We start from the raw sequence: 15544 nt of genomic DNA, 5'->3' as shown, positions 1-15544 counted from the left end.
TGCAATGACCAAAAGCCTCTGTGACAGGAGTGTTTGTTTGTCCTTTCGCCAAGTCCCCTGTGGAGGCAGAAACAGTCTCACCCTCTCATTTTTTTCCTTGGGTTACTTCCAATCTACTATGGGTCCAGAAATTAGAAAACTTGGATGTTCTTGTTTTGCCAAATTAAATACTAATGAAGAGCTGTGTTTCTTCATGTTCTCTTTATTGATCTTTCGGTACCTATTTGCTTGAGGTGTACAAGTTCAAGAAACATTTACTACTTCTGAATTTTATCACTGCTTGAAAATGGATGATACATAATATCCTGTCTATTACAGCATATATAATTCCACAATTCAGAGACAGCATCCTTGAGGAAGCTCTACAAGCTTCTACTTAGTGTTACTTATAAATGTGTGAGGCACTTCCTCCCACCCCTGTCCCCCTCCAATGTAAGGGTTCAGAAAAGTCTGATACACATAAAGCCTAGTCAATGACCAGAAGAGTGGGATGATGAAGCAGATGTAATAGAAGCACCAGAGACAGTAAGTGTTAACAAGAAAGGAAAGGGCCATTGACTTCATTTATGTTTTTAAAAATCCTGATATCTTGAGATGATGCATTTGACAGTTAAAATGCAAGAAAAAAGGAAAAGTGAAAAATTTGGACATAGTCACTTTTCATACTAACTTTTCAGTTAGTATCTTCCTTGCCTACAAGTAAAAAAAGTAATGGCTTCACCCAATAGTTTTATGTGTTATTCTATTTCATAACAGTAGTCTAGAAATGGCGTAGCTGTTGCCATGGGTTTCATGGATCAGTAACAACAGGACCAGAACCTATATCATTTTATTATCTTTCTGTTTTGATAGTACACTGAGTGCCGCAGCTCTAAGCATTAGATCCAAGGACAGAAGTAGAGGGATAGGCTTCATCAGCTCTACCTGTTCTTTTCCAGAATTCCCTACGGTCAACCTTTGCTTTCATTTCATTGGCAAGAATTTTGTTGTATGTTTACACCAAGATGCAGAGAGACTGAGGAAGTTGTTAACGTTTTAAAAATCACTACTGTGTTAGGGATCAGGGCAGTAGGAACGACTGTTGCTTTAGTCAGCCTGGGACTTGGAAACAGTGTGTTGAGGATGAGGGATAAACTAAACTAAAACCAGCAAAGAAAAATAACAACTCGTCTCAGGATTAGTTTCACTGCTTTTTGGAGAAAATATTATTTTACCAATTACTATGAAATCTGGAATAAGCAAACGTTAAACACGTATCAGCTTCATTTCAGAGAAGCCTTACATAAATAACTCTTCTCATTTTCTTTCCATTAAAGATATTTTAGAATTATGCTTTTGTTAAGTTTAAAAACACATAGGGAGCTCTGAGATTGTTGTAGGATATATGTGCTTTCAAGGGTTGATTTAAGATAAAAAGTTTGTAAATATTTATGGAAGTAAACTTTCATCCGGTTACTTATTCATGTAACATTTATTTAGTGCTTCTTTTCGTGAGACAATAAACTAGACTGTAAAACATATGAAAGTGTTTGTGACAAAATTCCAGCACTTAAAGGACTTACGTTTGAGCTTATAAAAATAGAAATTCTTTTATTTTACCTTTAATCTCTGAATATGCTTGCTAATCATTACATAGATAAAGAGATGGATGGTACATCCTATGTAGGGTGTAAGCAGGAAAGTGAAGAAATCCAATGATTGAGTCCTGAGGCTTTCCTATATTTAGAGGTCAGGGTAACACAGAGCAAATAGCAAAAAATGAGTGAAAAGGACTGACCAGACAGAGAAGAAACTAGGGAAAGGATTGCTTTCAAGGGAGGACAGTGTTTTAAGAAAAGAGAACTGATCATTTGTATGAAAATCTACCACCAGATTGATTAAGATTAGCTCTAAGAAATTACTGTTTGATTTGGCAGCGAGAAAACCAGTGATGACCTTGATAAGAACCGATTTAGTGAAGAGACAGAGACTAAAAATGTGATGAGAGTTAATTCAAGAATTAAGAGAATGGCAATAAAATGATCAGTTTTAGACAAACTATTTAAGAGATAAATGCAAAGAAAATATTCTGCTTTTTCCAAAATTGTTCCAAATACTAAAGAGTCACATCAGGTGGAAGAATTGCATTTTTAAGAACTCATTATTACTTAAAATATCCCACTTAACTCTTTCGTTCACTTTATAATAATTATTGATAAACTTCTTAGACAATGTTATTAGAGTGATAAAACAAAAAAAAATTAAAAATGATGGTCCTAACCTGATGGGGCTTATAATTTACTTTGAAATAGAAAAGAATCCAAGAAAGCATAATTATAAATACCTAAATCAAGTTTGGTCTAGTAGTGTCTAAGACACATAAGTACTAAAAACAAATATTCTTGAAAGCATGATAGCAAAATGGAATGAACTGAGGTCAGTCACAGAGATGGCAATAAAACTGAAGCCACTCATTAGCACTTACAGCTTTGCATCTGGAACATAAGGTTTCTTCTATAAAAACTACCAAATCATAAAAGAATATGAAGGGGCCTCTTTTGGAGTATCTATGTTTAATTGTCTTTTTCAATTAAATAATTTTCTTTAAGCTTTAATATTTAATGTCAAACTTTAAATTCTCCAAATGGGGGATGGCATTAAGGCACAAGAATTAGCAATGAGATCCACGTAGCCTTACTAAGGCATCTGGCTCTAGCATGTGCTACCCAAGGCAAATAGCACTATGAACAGGTTTTTAAAATGTATTAAATATTTTTAAGGTTTGTTCCTCTTGCAAATGATAATCTCAAAGGGTCAGTAAAAAGATAAGAACAAAAACAGATTGGAACAGTAGAATTTATCTTAATGAGTCTATCAGCAAAACAAAAGGGCCAGGGGGAGGAAGTAGAAAAGAAATAAAGCCCCTTGAGCCACATTTTTCTTCCTTTGCATTTTGAATGTTCCTAGAGAATAAATAAAGTACTAGAAAAACTTAAAGGGAATGGAGTGGAATGTTGTCTGTGACTCACTTTAATTAAAAATGTGAAGCTATTAATAAAATCAACACAGGTATGGGTCTTGAAATTAAAAGAATAACAAATATATACAGAAATTGTAAAAGTTGAATGAAATGATACAGATTTTGGATACCCTTTAGCACTTCAAATCCATAGATCAAAAAGAATTAAAAACTTCTCCCTTCTAATTGTCTCTCTCCTGATTTCTGCACGTCCCTATAAGGCATCATCGGCCTTATTATATTCCCATAGGCATGGGGGTCTAGTCACTTTTGATGCCTGCTTTTTCTCTCTTCACTGTTGAGTTTATACCTTTTAAGTTTTGCTGCTGTTAATATATTTTCTCACCATATCTCCTTTTAAACTTTCCTAATCTGTCCTTCACTATTACTCACGAGGACTCTTAAAACAGTCACCTAAACTAATTTTCTTTCATATCTTTTCCTTTTCCTGCTTATCTATCTATCTTACAACTTTCTACCAGAATAATTTTCCTAATACACCCTTATAATTATATTTTAATGGATAAAGGATTTAGAGAAAAATATACTAAGAGTCTAGGCTTGACTATCCAGTTAGAATGCTTCCGACCTTGGACAAGTTGTATAACCTACTTCAGATTCACCATACATCAATAATCAATTATATTGGAAGAATTATTTGACATAACACATGTAAAATATCTAGTAAAAGGAGTTTGTTCATTAATCCTGCAAGAAATGTCCAGTGACTCTAGATAGATGTCCAAAAATCCTGGTATTTTTCCCACAACTGTATTCACTTCTTAAAGTCTTTTCCCATCTCACTTCATCCAAATCTTCAGTGCGCTGCAAGGCCACCAACTCCCCGATGAACACTTGTAGGTCTCCTCAGCAGGAAAAAAGGCTACCAGCAGGCCAATGTAAGTAGAAACTACATCATCTGAATAAGGAGTAGTGATACTTCCCAAGAAAGACACTTCCTTAATCCCTCTTTGTTAGCATTTTATTTTTTAAAAAATCTTCTTTCAGTCTAAAACAAAGATTGGGGAATCTAAAGTATAGTTAAAAAATAAAAATAAAAAATGCTTTATATACAGAATTGACTATCAAGGAAACAAACCAACCAACCAGGCTATTACTTTAAAAATGTTTTCAAGGCCAGACTTGGGTGGCTCACAGCTGTAATCCCAGCACTTTGGAAGGCCGAGGCGGGCAGATCACCTGAGGTCAGGAGTTCGAGACCAGCCTGGCCAACATGGTGAAACCCTGTCTCTACTAAAAATACAAAAATTAGCTGGGTGTGGTGGAGGGCACCTGTAATCTCAGCTATTCGGGAGGCTGAGGCAGGAGAGTCGCTTGAACTCGGGAGGTGGAGGTTGCAGCGAGCCAAGATGGTGCCACTGTACTCCTGCCTGGGGAACAGAGTAAGACTCCTTCTCAAAAAAAAAGTTTGCAAACCCTCTGAAAATGGGATTGCTCTATATCTGTCTTATGTAGTTGTGCACAATAAGCATGACACAAATGTGTATGCTTAATGCTTCGATAGATAACGGTAGGTGCGATTTATACATAGAATATATTCTCTGTTAGCAACTAATTATCTGAAATTATAGTGCATAGAATGAATGGAGATTTTAAGGCGAAGAAAACTTTTTAAATGTGGGAACAAGAATGGTGCCAGCCATGATTTATCCCTCTCCCACTTTTCTTCACAGAGCAGTGTTTATGTAATACTTTCTGCTCTATTATGAAACTTAAATTCCTTAGCATGCTGAATAATTTTGGTACCTAATGTAACTGAAGTTGTAAGAACTGAATCCTCGATCTTTAAATCTTTTGCTCTATTGTTTCATATTACCTTGTCCATATAATGGATAAGTAATAGGACATAGTGATACTTAATGGTTAATTTGTTTTGTAATTAAATATTTACAATATTCTATCTGTGTCACTAAACATATCCTTACGTATATTTTATCTAGATAATAGCATATAAACCATAATAAAGTTACTGTATTAGTATAGAATATAGATATGTGATATTGTATAATAGGTATAAACTGTGGAAAAATTAATAAAAGCACCAAAACTTCATCTGACCTCTTAAAAACCCTGTTAAAAGGAAAGTTCTTCCTGGCGTAATTCTTTTTCAACACTTTAGTTGTAGAAAATCCTGGGTGTAGAAATTCCTAGACAGATTATATATATTCTGAGGATGGTGTCCTTAACATGAGAATGTTTGCCAGAAAGTCAAATGTATAAGTTTATGTACTTCCCCAAAATTTGAAAAAACAAACAAAAGCCCATAGATATGTGTAAATGTTGCCTGTAAAGAGAAGGAAGGATTTGCTGTGAAACTACTTGAATTTTTTTCTCAGAACCTGATCTAGATATAAAAGTATCAGATTATATTTACATATTCATTTAATGGCACTATCTCTACTGAAGTACTTTTGCAACACTGTGTTATTGAATGAAATGTTGCATTCACATATTGAAAAAAAGATTGATTTTAACACATAAAGGCGAGTCACAAAACATTCAAATTTGCTTAGGAAGGGGGACGGTACGTTCTGATTCATTTGCTTCAGCACTTACAGTTTTGGTCATATTTGAAATGTAATAAAGGAATCCTGAGCCTTAATCAAAGGACAGACACCTATTGTAATACCCCAGGTCTCATCAACCAAAAACTGTAAGATCACTTGCATTTGCTCAAAAAGAAAAGATGTGTCATGTTTATAAAGCAGGTTGAATTCTGGGTCAGAATAAGCACTACTTGCAAGAGAAAAAGAACTCCCTTAATGTAGCTCTCCTTGCCCTAGGCAGTAACCCTTAAAATGTCTTCTGGGGAATTTCAATGTTTCCTGGTGTTTCAAGGTCTCTTGTTTCAAATCTGAACTGTTTTGGGGAAGGCTGAACAGACTAGCAGTACAATAGTTACTGTCACTGTAATAATAGGTACTGCTCGTCTTTACCTTTCTTAAAGGAAATCCCGTATAAGTTAAAAAAAAAAAAAAAAAGAAAACTGTTTTAACTGTTTTCTCACTTTGAAAACAAAATGAAGCTGAAAGAAGAAGAATGTCACTTATAAACTTTACACCCAAGGATATAAAGGATTTAATAAAAGTAAATCACAATGAATATAGCAATACAGATAAAATGATAGTCTAAAGAGAAGTAAAATATTAAGATATAACTAAATATAAAAGTTCTATGAAAACCCCTAAATAAATTTATGTGCATTTTGTATTCTCCACTATCAAGCATAGATATTGAAGCAAAACCTGAATAATGATATTTGTGTAAATATATCATCTTTAGAAAGAGAAAAAATATAATAGGTGAAAGTTTAATGGACTTGAGACTCCAATACATAAAATGTTAGCATTACTATTTATGTTTGACCTTATCCAGGCATCTTTTCTATTTTCTTGTATTTAATACGGAGTTTATAAGATATGTTACATGGTTATTGTGAAACTATACAATGTATGTAAAAATTAAATTCTAATTATAAAATATACAAGTATTGGAAATTATTAGAAGGGAAAGTTCACATTCAGTGGAGCTAAATGATTTAAATTTAAAGGTAGTATATAGGATCAAAAAAGCCTTTGGTTTACCTCTATGAAAGGGAATGATTTCTAAGAAAATCTGACATTCTCATTTTTATTAGATTATTTCCCATTGAAAATAAGTGCATTGCTAGTGACACCCTGTGTGCTATAAAACCTGTGAGTATCTGATGGCTGTCAAATCTTGTGTTTCTCTTATGGAAACAGACCTTTTGCTATGTTTAAATTATATACATAATTAAGAAAATATTGAAAATGTTATTGTTTTCAAAGTTATATTCCTTGTCTCAGGTGGTAATTGTGAATGAATTATAAGAATTTGATTTTAATAGAGAGTCAATAGGTTTTTGATCGACTACATTTTTCTTACAGCAAGAACAATTTACAAAACAGAATATACCCCTGAGCATACATTTGGCCTCTGGGTCATGATAGACTCATGCTTTCATCTGTAGCCACTGTAAGATTTTCAGAAGAAAGATAGGATAGAGTATGATGGCCAATGTTACCTAATTATCTTTTTACAATGAAATGTAACTTTATAGGGAATTATAACATTTGACCCTAGTTTATGAAATATCCATTTAAGTTACATATACATTCATAAAATGCAGTAATTTACTTTCCCAGAAAGTAAAACTTGCTGAAAATAAAACTAAGACACTTTCGTGTGAATGTGTATGTATGCACACACCTACATATACTCACGGGTTTTATAGCACAACAGAGTGTCATTAGCAATGCACTTATTTTTGATGGGAAATAATCTACTAAAAACGAAAATGTCAGATTTCATAGAAATTATTCCCTTTCATAGAGGTAAACTGAAGGTTTTTTGATCCTATATACACATACACACATACCCCAACATACACATTTTAATATAGAGATATAGATAAATACTTATTAACTCAGGGTATCCTAAATTCCTTTAGGTTGGGCTAAATGTAGGATAAACATTTGATTTATTGCTCACATAGAGGCACTTTGGAGAGTAAAAGTGGCATTATTGATAATTAGACTGGCATAAACTAAGACTGTCCTGGCCAAAATGGGATGAATAATTCCTAAACTTCAAGGTATTTGATTTAATGATAATACTAGAGATGATCTTGAAGCAAACTCATTAGATATCATGAATGTAAACATGACTATATAATTTCCTTCTGCATTTATTTTTTGTACTAGCTTAGATAAAGAATGTATTTATGTATATTTAAGCTATCTGATAGAGGCAGTAAACTCACAATTGGTTAGAAGTAGACATATGATTAAAACTTAGATTTGCCTGGCTCCAAAGCATCTTTCTGCCACAATAAGGAAAAGTCATATAGAATTTGAAAGATTAACACAAAGTAGTAATGTTGGAGATACTATTTTACCATGTTTTGCAATTTGCAAAGTTTATTTTACAAAAAAAAAAAATCCCTGTTAAATTTATCTGACTAGCCTGTCTTTATTTTTTTCCTTCTTATATACATTTTTTTTTTACAAATACACACACACATTTTCAGTTTAACCTTTAGTGCCCATAGATAAGCAGTGAAGCAGGTCTACATCTGATGCAACAAATCCTGAAGACCTTTCTTCAAATTATTTAGTTTAACCTAAAAGCTTCTAAAAGTGAAAGTCTTTGATTCATAGTCAATACTATGAATTGCAAGTATACCATCAGTGTTTTATAGGACTACAGGTTCTTTTATCTTTAGTTGAAAATTATTCTGTATTCACACAAGTAAAGAAAATACACATATATTCAAAATTTAATAAACCTTTTATTTGATGATGAACTTACTTTACCTTTAAAAAAAGGTAAAATCATAGAATTAACATTTTTTGCAATATTCATCAAATTACCAGTTTCACCAATTAAGAAAATACTATTTTTCCTTTTTAAAAGATAGCCAGTTCTTATAACACTAAATAGAAAGAGTATAACGAAATAGTTTTTTAAAACATTTGACTTTTAATCATAAATTATATTGACTTTATTACATTTTTGTTTGTGGTCTGATATCTGAAAAGAAACTGATCAATGGAAGAAAATATTGTGATGTTTTTAAAAATAAGGTTTCATGTGTCCTCTCACATTTTATATTCCGCATGAGAGAAATAGCATGGTTCAAATATAGTAATGAATAATAAGAATATGTATATTTTAGATGAGTAATATAGCTTGGAAAGATGCTGCTTTTTTGTAAAATAATTGCATTCAAGTCAGTAGAATTTAATCCATTTCATTGTCTCTGAATTTCTAAATGAAATTATGAAAACCGAATCATATGCTTTTAAATAAATTAGCAAAGTTCGTTTGTGATTCAGAATCCCTGTGAGATTAGTTTCTTCAGTAGTGGGAGGATATCAGTTTCATAATACTATTTCCAAGTCACAGAATAAGGTAAATTATCAATTGATCACATCCTTTTAGTCTAAGCTTGGACTTGATTTTAGAAATTGATGCTTTAGGGAATCTCAACCATTTTTTATGGACAGCCAAAAGACAAGACAAAAAATCACAATGCTCCTGTTAAAGATAAGGAATCAGAGTATTCTAGATCCCTTGGTATTTGAACCTTGTGATCTCATAGTGTCAACTGAGCCTCTTATCACTTCCGCTGATTCACATACAAGATTCACATTCAAGGCCTGGAGTGGTGGCTCATGCCTGTAATCCCAGCACTTTTGGAGGCCAAGGCAGGCAGATCACATGAGGTGAGGAGACCAGACTGGCCAACATGGTGAAACCGCATCTCTACTAAAATTACAAAAATTCGTTGGGCATGGTGGCAGTCACCTGTAATCCCAGCTACTTGGGAAGCTGAGGCAGGAGAATCACTTGAACCTGGGAGGTGGAGGTTGCTGTGAGCCAAGATCACACCACTGCACTCCAGCCTGGGCAACAGAGCAAGACTCCATCTAAAAAATAAACATAAAATAAATCACATTCAAGCTCAGAAACAGGTTGGTTGGTAATAGCCATTATCATCATTAGACTAAGGAGAGATGCACAGCCATTTAAAGAAGCAACTTAGGTTGCTATTTCCTCTTTACCCAAAGGGTCCTCATAAAAGGAGCTAAGCGTAAACTCTCAGGAAAAAAACAAACAAACAAAAAGCTATCTATCCTATACTTACAAATATCTAGGAATCATAAAAATTCAGAGGAGTAGGATGTGAAAATAGTATTAACTTTTCAGATTATCTTGGTTTTATGGTACATAATGTTAACTGTAAGAAACATAATAGTAATTAAATGTCTCAGACATATCAAACTATAATGAATAGAAAATATACGAAAAAGTACTTAGATTGTAAACGTGGACAGGGAATAACAAAATGAAATCTTAATTGAAAAAAAAGCAAAGTAAACATTCAAGAAAAAGAGAACAAGGCCATTATTACAAAGCTAAACTTTTAGACAATGATTTTTTTTCTGCATTTTTCTTGAATTTAATAAACTTTTATTTCAAAAGGAATATAAATGGATTATAAAAAATTAGAAAATACAAATTAGTAAAAATAAGAGCACTGTATTCATAACTACCCAGAGACAACTACTATTTAGTATATTATTTTATATTATTCCAGATCTATGCATCTGAGGATATATTTGTATACATATATGAATACATGTTTTTTCATATTGAAGTTCTACTGTTTGGAAACCGAATCTTTTCAGTTTATGGTGCACGTCTTTCTGTTGCAGCAAATTATCTTCTCATTTACTATATAATTTATATTCAGATCTCTCAAGTTTTCCAAAAAGACTCTCTAACTGGTTTGTCCAAACTAGGATCTAATGCAGGATTACATTTTATATCCAGTTGCTATGTCTATTAAGTCTTCTTAAGCTACATCAGCACCTTTTTCATGATAATTAATAAAAAGAACCTACAAGTTGTCTTATGGAATATTCCCTCCTTTTGATTTTTACTGGTTGCTTGTTTGTGGTTAATGATTTATGTTTCAAAAGTAAATTCTGTGGGAATAGGAAGAATTTGGCCTCTTAAAATGTTCAATAAAACACTTATATATGATTTTTAAGTACAGAAATTATAATTCTTTATTCCTTCAGATTGTTTGTACCTCTACTGTTCCTGCAGAGTGGTAAGAAAACAGTAAAGAAATTCAAGTAAACCAAAAATATTGCTGTGAGAAAATACGGAAAGTAAATGCTAACTATGAAAACAGGAATTACTGTCTTGAGTTTTTGAATGTCTTATTTTGATTACCATTACTTGCCTGTATAGTAATTATATGGCAATTGATCGCCACCAAAATAAGATAAAAGAGAGGTATTATTTTCTTCTCCTGGAAGCTTGTTCTTAAAAAATAACAACAACAAGCAAACAAAGAAACAAGCAAAAAACAAAATAGAGCGTTTTCTTTTCATATACAGTGACATTGACGTTTACATATATTTACATAAATATGTATACCACCTATTATTTTGCAAAATAAATAAGCAGAGAAAGTTTAGAGTTTGGTCTGAATCTACAATTAATGAAATGTTGGACACTAGTCTCAATTATACATAAATATTTTATGATAAAAAATTGGACTAAGAAAACAAAAATGCAACCCTTTCAATAACAGTGACTTTTCAGGGATATGTTAAGCATTTGAGCTAAAAATTATACCTTTGGTTGAAACATAAAACATTTCCTGAAATACATATTTAACTTGCGTGCTCAAAAATATGATCTTACACCAACAAAAACGTATCACAAAGATGAATTATTGTCCATACTATAGTTTAATTTTCTCAGCAGAGATTTTTATATCTTTAGAAAATCCCATTTAGAAAAAGCTAGCTGAATTATAGCAATATTTTGGTATACTATAGTACTTTGAGCTGTCAGGAAACAACCTTTAGGATGAACTACCTTTTTAGATTTTTCTGCAGTTTTATATGACAATATAGCAGTCATAATCTTTAAAAGACATGATTTCATTTGTAGAAGAAGTTATGCAGATTTTTTTCATGTGCTCTTTAAAATTTCAAGATTTTATTGAGGATCATCCACCATTAGTATTTCTGATCTATCTCTGAGCAGACGTTTATTTAGCAAGAGAAAGTATTTTTTAAGAAAATGTAGTATAAGTTCTTTTAAAAACATAAATATAAGATATAAAATGCTTTATTATGGAAGGCATGAGAATGCAGGAAGTTCTTTTTTAGTTTTGATATCCATTGTGGCTTCATGGTCAAATATTTTTTAGGTAACACCTGTGTGTTTCACTCAAGATTATTTCCTATGGTATACAAAATTCGTATGATTAAGAACTCTGACCACGGAAACCTCAGAGATACTGCTGTACTCCAGAACAAGTTACAAATCACAACTACTACTGTTTAAGCAAGGAAAAAATTATCTAAGAAGTGATCAGTTTCAAAATTATATCTTTGCTAACAATACATTACAAAAACATTTTAAGAATGAAGATTTCCAATCAATCTCTTCTTAATCCCTTTTTGGTACTCTTTACCACTTTTTATGTAATGCTTCATGTGCAAACCTCTTTTATGAGTATATGATGCTTAGACACACTATTGATTCTAATACTCTTGTCATTATTCTGAAAACATGTCTGAACCAATTCTTTATCCTTCTCCCGACCTTTTTTCTGCCAGAGTTGCCCTAATCAGAGTTTCAAATAGCACTTTTGGCAATAATAACTCTCTTATTGGTACCCTTATACTCCAGAGGCATGGGGTTTCTATGTCTTCAGACCACTCATTTTTGCATTAGAGCAGTGTTTCCTAACTGGGGGTGATGTTGACAGATCTTTGGGAATGTCTGGAGACATTGTCATGACTAGAGGATGGAGGTGCTACTGGCATCTCATGGATGGAAGCCAGGAATGCTACTAAACATCCTAAAATGCACAGGACACTTCGTGACAACAAACTAGTATTCAGCCTCAAATGTCAATAGTGCCACTGTTGTGAAAGCCTGCTTCAGAGAAAATACTGAAAATAAAATTACAAACCACAACAATATTATTACAATGTATTTCCTGTTTATTCATATATAATAGTAAAATATTAAATGCGCCAACACCAATGTTTTGGCATATGTTTTTCATACTGATAGCAAGTTTTACTTTTTTTCATCAAATGGCATGTTGTGACTATTCATCCTCAAAGATTAGTTGTATGTGCATGGTTTATTATTTGTAAAACACACAAAAACAACCATAGTTTTTACCATGAGAAAGGTTTTGGTAGAGCAAAACCTAATGCACTTTTATATTTGCATTTCATCTAAATGACTAGATTTGTGAAATGTGGATAATGTCTTGTACAACTGCTCTTTTCTCTTCCTCTGTCTTCTCTCTCTTCATACTTTTTTTTTTTTTTTTTTTCTCATTCTGGTTGTCAGAACTCCCCTGATTGCAGCTGGAGTAATTGGTGGGCTCTTCATTCTGGTCATTGTGGGTCTGACATTTGCTGTTTATGTTAGAAGGAAGAGCATCAAAAAGAAAAGAGCCTTGAGAAGATTCTTGGAAACAGAGGTGAGGTATTTATTTCTCCTCTTCATGTGTTTGGGGATTTTCATCAGGTTTAGAAGGTTTAGATGATGTTATTTAATCCAAATAATTTAATCCAAGTTATTTAATCCAAGTGAAATTCTGTTCAGTGTCCTAATTAAGTTTTTTATTTTATAATCCGTTAAACAAAGCTTGTGAAAAATCAGATTATGTCGTAAAAATAGTCAAGGCTTCAAGGGGGTAGATGGGAGTGGTCAAGAAAATTATTGTATTGGGGAAAGTATCTGTCTTTTGTTTGTATGGTTGGGAAGATCCCATTAGCAAGCTCTGGATAGAGGATATCTCAATAGCAGCAGATCTAGAAAATATCTGCATTGAAACTTTCTCATTCTGTAGGTTGCCCGTTCACTCTGTAGGTAGTTTCTTTTGCTGCGCAGAAGCTCTTTAGTTTAATTAGATCCCATTTGTCAATTTTGGCTTTTGTTACCATTGCTTTTGGTGTTTTAGACATGAAGTCCTTGCCCATGCCTATGTCCTGAATGGTACTGCCTAAGTTTTCTTCTAGGATTTTTATGGTTTTAGGTCTAACATTCAAATCTTCAATCCATCTTGAATTAATTTTTGTATAAGGTGTAAGGAAGGGATCCAGTTTCAGCTTTCTACATATGGCTAGCCAGTTTTCCCAGCACCATTTATTAAATAGGGAATCCTTTCCCCATTGCTTGTTTTTGTCAGGTTTGTCAAAGATCAGATAGTTGTAGATATGCGGCATTATTTCTGAGGGCTCTGTTCTGTTCCATTGATCTATATCTGTGTTTTGGTACCAGTACCATGCTGTTTTGGTTACTGTAGCCTTGTAGTATAGTTTGAAGTCAGGTAGCATGATGCCTCCAGCTTTGTTCTTTTAGCTTAGGATTGACTTGGCGATGCGGGCTCTTTTTTGGTTCCATATGAACTTTAAAGTAGTTTTTTCCAATTCTGTGAAAAAAGTCATTGGTAGCTTGATGGGGATGGCATTGAATCTATAAATTACCTTGGGCAGTATGGCCATTTTCACGATATTGATTCTTCCTACCCATGAGCATGGAATGTTCTTCCATTTGTTTGTATCCTCTTTTATTTCATTGAGCAGTGGTTTGTAGATCTCATTGAAGAGGTCCTTCACGTCTCTTGTAAGTTGGATTCCTAGGTATTTTATTCTCTTTGAAGCAATTGTGAATGGGCGTTCACTCATGATTTGGCTCTCTGTTTGTCTGTTATTGGTGTATAAGAATGCTTCTGATTTTTGCACATTGATTTTGTATCCTGAGACTTTGCTGAAGTTGCCTATCAGCTTAAGGAGATTTTGGGCTGAGACAATGGGGTTTTCTAGATATACAGTCATGTCATCTGCAAACAGGGACAAAATTTTTGCCATCTACTCATCTGACAAAGGGCTAATATCCAGAATCTACAATGAACTCAAACAAATTTACAAGAAACAAACAAACAACCCCATCAAAAAGTGAGCGAAGGATATGAACAGACACTTCTCAAAAGAAGACATTTATGCAGCCAAAAGACACATGAAAAAATGCTCATCATCACTGGCCATCAGAGAAATGCAAATCAAAACCACAATGAGATACCATCTCACACCAGTTAGAATGGCAATCATTAAAAAGTCAGGAAACAACCGGTGCTGGAGAGGATGTGGAGAAATAGGAACACTTTGACACTGTTGGTGGGACTGTAAACTAGTTCAACCATTGTGGAAGTCAGTGTGGCCATTCCTCAGGGATCTGGAACTAGAAATACCATTTGATCCAGCAATCCCATTACTGGGGTATATACCCAAAGGATTATAAATCATGCTGCTATAAAGACACATGCACACGTATGTTTATTGCGGCACTATTCACAATAGCAAAGACTTGGAACCAACCCAAATGTCCAACAATGATAGACTGGATTAAGAAAATGTGGCACATATACACCATGGAATACTATGCAGCCATAAAAAATGATGAGTTGATGTCCTTTGTAGGGACATGGATGAAGCTGGAAACCATCATTCTCAGCAAACTATCGCAAGGACAAAAAAACCACACACCGCATGTTCTCACTCATAGGTGGGAATTGAACAATGAGAACACATGGACACAGGAAGGGGAACATCACACACTGGAGCCTGTTGTGGGGTGGGGGGACAGGGGAGGGATAGCATTAGGAGATATACCTAATGTTAAATGATGAGTTAATGGGTGCAGCACACCAGCATGGCACATGTATACATATGTAACTAACCTGCACGTTATGCACATGTACCCTAAAACTTAAAGTATAATAATAATAAAAAAAAGAATATCTCAGTGGCAGATCTAGAAAAATGTTAGAAAGAGAGAGAATCTTCCTGTTTCAAAACAAAACTAACAGACAAGGAATGCATGTTTTAATTAGGATCATTAAATTAGTAGTCAATGATCTCATTATACCAGCAGTGAAAGACTAAGCTA

General features: G+C 33.5%; 1 protein-coding gene across 4 annotated transcripts in view; it reads left to right on the top strand.

The window, feature by feature from the left end:
• Positions 1-15544, top strand: part of ERBB4 (erb-b2 receptor tyrosine kinase 4) — a 1171999-nt gene that overhangs the window by 903734 nt on the left and 252721 nt on the right. For all 4 annotated transcript variants that reach the window (XM_054477568.2, XM_054477569.2, XM_063647921.1 and 1 more), the window contains exon 17: positions 12941-13073. In XM_054477568.2, coding sequence (XP_054333543.1) covers positions 12941-13073 — 133 coding nt within the window. The remainder of the gene's footprint in view (positions 1-12940; positions 13074-15544) is intronic.

Source organism: Pongo pygmaeus, chromosome 11 (assembly GCF_028885625.2).
Source record: "Pongo pygmaeus isolate AG05252 chromosome 11, NHGRI_mPonPyg2-v2.0_pri, whole genome shotgun sequence".
NCBI lineage: Eukaryota > Metazoa > Chordata > Mammalia > Primates > Hominidae > Pongo > Pongo pygmaeus.
The sequence above is the reverse complement of the archived record's forward strand: the minus strand, read 5'-3'. Positions and strand labels throughout refer to the sequence as shown.